At 39.7% G+C, this 1,961-nt stretch overlaps 1 protein-coding gene across 1 annotated transcript; it reads right to left on the bottom strand.

Moving 5' to 3' along the window:
• Positions 1 to 466: 466 nt before the first annotated feature.
• LOC140324962 (heme-binding protein 2-like) lies at positions 467 to 1,182 on the bottom strand. Its single transcript, XM_072403074.1, has one exon. It carries the CDS (start codon positions 1,180 to 1,182, stop codon positions 556 to 558), a length of 627 nt encoding a protein of 208 aa, XP_072259175.1. The 3' UTR covers positions 467 to 555.
• Positions 1,183 to 1,961: the final 779 nt, after the last annotated feature.

Genomic DNA, 1,961 nt, shown 5'->3' with positions numbered 1-1,961 from the left:
TTCAGTGTCTTTTAACAGGGTTTCCTTCCACACAGAGACAGCAGATTGCTACTCCCATTGTTCCACTCATGGAAATGGTAATAAAAAGATCATATGATCAGGGTTTGGCTCTGCCGCTCATTCATACGGCCCTACAAACCTTGTGACACCCTTTTTATAATTTGTTTACGCACATCTAATTATAGTTTGTTAAAGAGGAGGGGTGACCAGAGGGCTGGGGTGTTACATTTCCAACAAAGAGACACATTGAAAGGATCGCCCCCTGCTGAAAGCTATGTGTAAAGGCGTCTGAAGGCTTGTGCAATACATAAGAACAATGGGGAAAGCAGATTGTTTTGAAATAGCCATCAACTGCCTTTTTATTACAATCAGTTTTTTTTGTCTTGTGTTCAATTTTTTAATTTTTTTTTTTTTTTTATAAAAAATACGGTAGATGTTTAATAATGTACAACATCTATTAGTTACAAAAACACAGCGAACATTTAAAGTATCAGCTACAAAACACAACAAATTTATTTACAAAAAGCGATGACTGGATACAAAATACTGCAATTTTTACTTTGCTATGACCCACACTTCATTGTGACGATTGAGAAGTGTAAAGGGATCGTTGTAGCCAGAGCGGAGATAGAATGAGTCCTCAAACTCCAAGCCCAGGGCTCGCAGCTGTTCTGCCAGAAATTGAGCTTCTTTGAAGAAGGTAGGATCTAAGGCATAGCCTCCAAAACTCCTGACATAGACATTCAGTGCAGGAGAGTTATCCAGATAAACTTTGGGGTCTGTTGGTTGTGGAGCATTTTCAACTTCATGTGGCACAAAGAAGGACATGGTGGAGTTTCCAGCTGGTGGCTGGTTCAGAGGCACATAGATAACTACAGGTACAGTCATGTCAATCTTCATCTCTTCAACATTTGACCCAGTGATATACTTGAACAAGCGTCTGAAGCTTTTCACCATCTCTAGGCCGAAGAAATCACTTTCAAGTGGAGTTCTTACCCAGCGAATGGCTTCATAAGCACGGAGTTCGAAATTATCATATTGTTTCTCCACTTCATATTTGGGGCAGTCTGCCTTCTGACAAAATGCTGGTTTCTGGTACCCATTGGAGAGTTCAGGTTCTTTTTCAGTTGCTTCTGAAGTCCCGAGCACAAGCAGCAGGCTGATCAGCAGCAGATACTTCATACTTCATGTCTATCCTCTTGCACACAGATCTTGTGTTCAATTTTTTACTGCTTTCCTCATTCTAAAGGGAATCTGGTGTCATTGTCTGTATCTGTCTGTCATTTGCAACCCCTATTTAAAGTACAGCGCTGCGTAATATGTTGGCGCTACATAAACACAATTTTTAGATAAAGGTGGTAGGCAGCTAACGCATGCCTGATTTTCTGAAGAATGTAGTGTCTCTGCCTGCTCCCCACACTTTAACAAACAGACAGTTGAGTTTATACAAAACTGAACAGGGAAACTCCCAGTGTGTCAAAATTAAGACAAATTACTTTTATTCTGGTTTAAAACTGTTCATATATATATATATACACACACATATATAATTTTTTTTTTGCCCTTTGTGCATGCCCTAATGGGGCAAAGGCGCCCAGTAAGAATATTTTCATTAATTAGGGGTTGCAAATGACAAACAGATACAGTGACACAGGAGGAGGAGAAGACCCTGCCCCGAAGAGCTTACAATCTAGGAGGAGGGGGAAGTAACACACATTTTGTTCAGACATACACATTATGCATTAAATTCTGGTGCATTATCTACTAGATTGTAAGCTCTTTGGGGCAGGGTCCTCTCCGCCGCTGTCACTGTATTTGCAACCCCTATTTATTATACAGCGATGTGTAATATATTGGCGCTATATAAATCCTGTTTATTATTATTAATAATAATAATTACCTTTTTCTTTCATCCTGCCAAGACAGTCAATGAACAGCAACATCATGAGAAGTCATCACTT

This window comes from Pyxicephalus adspersus, chromosome 2, assembly GCF_032062135.1.
Source record: "Pyxicephalus adspersus chromosome 2, UCB_Pads_2.0, whole genome shotgun sequence".
NCBI classification, from domain to species: domain Eukaryota; kingdom Metazoa; phylum Chordata; class Amphibia; order Anura; family Pyxicephalidae; genus Pyxicephalus; species Pyxicephalus adspersus.
This window is presented reverse-complemented; position numbering and strand designations above follow the sequence as displayed.

Bases quoted from the DNA above. Each gene is read 5' to 3' on its own strand.
- LOC140324962 (XM_072403074.1), bottom strand. From the start codon at position 1,182: ATGAAGTATCTGCTGCTGATCAGCCTGCTGCTTGTGCTCGGGACTTCA.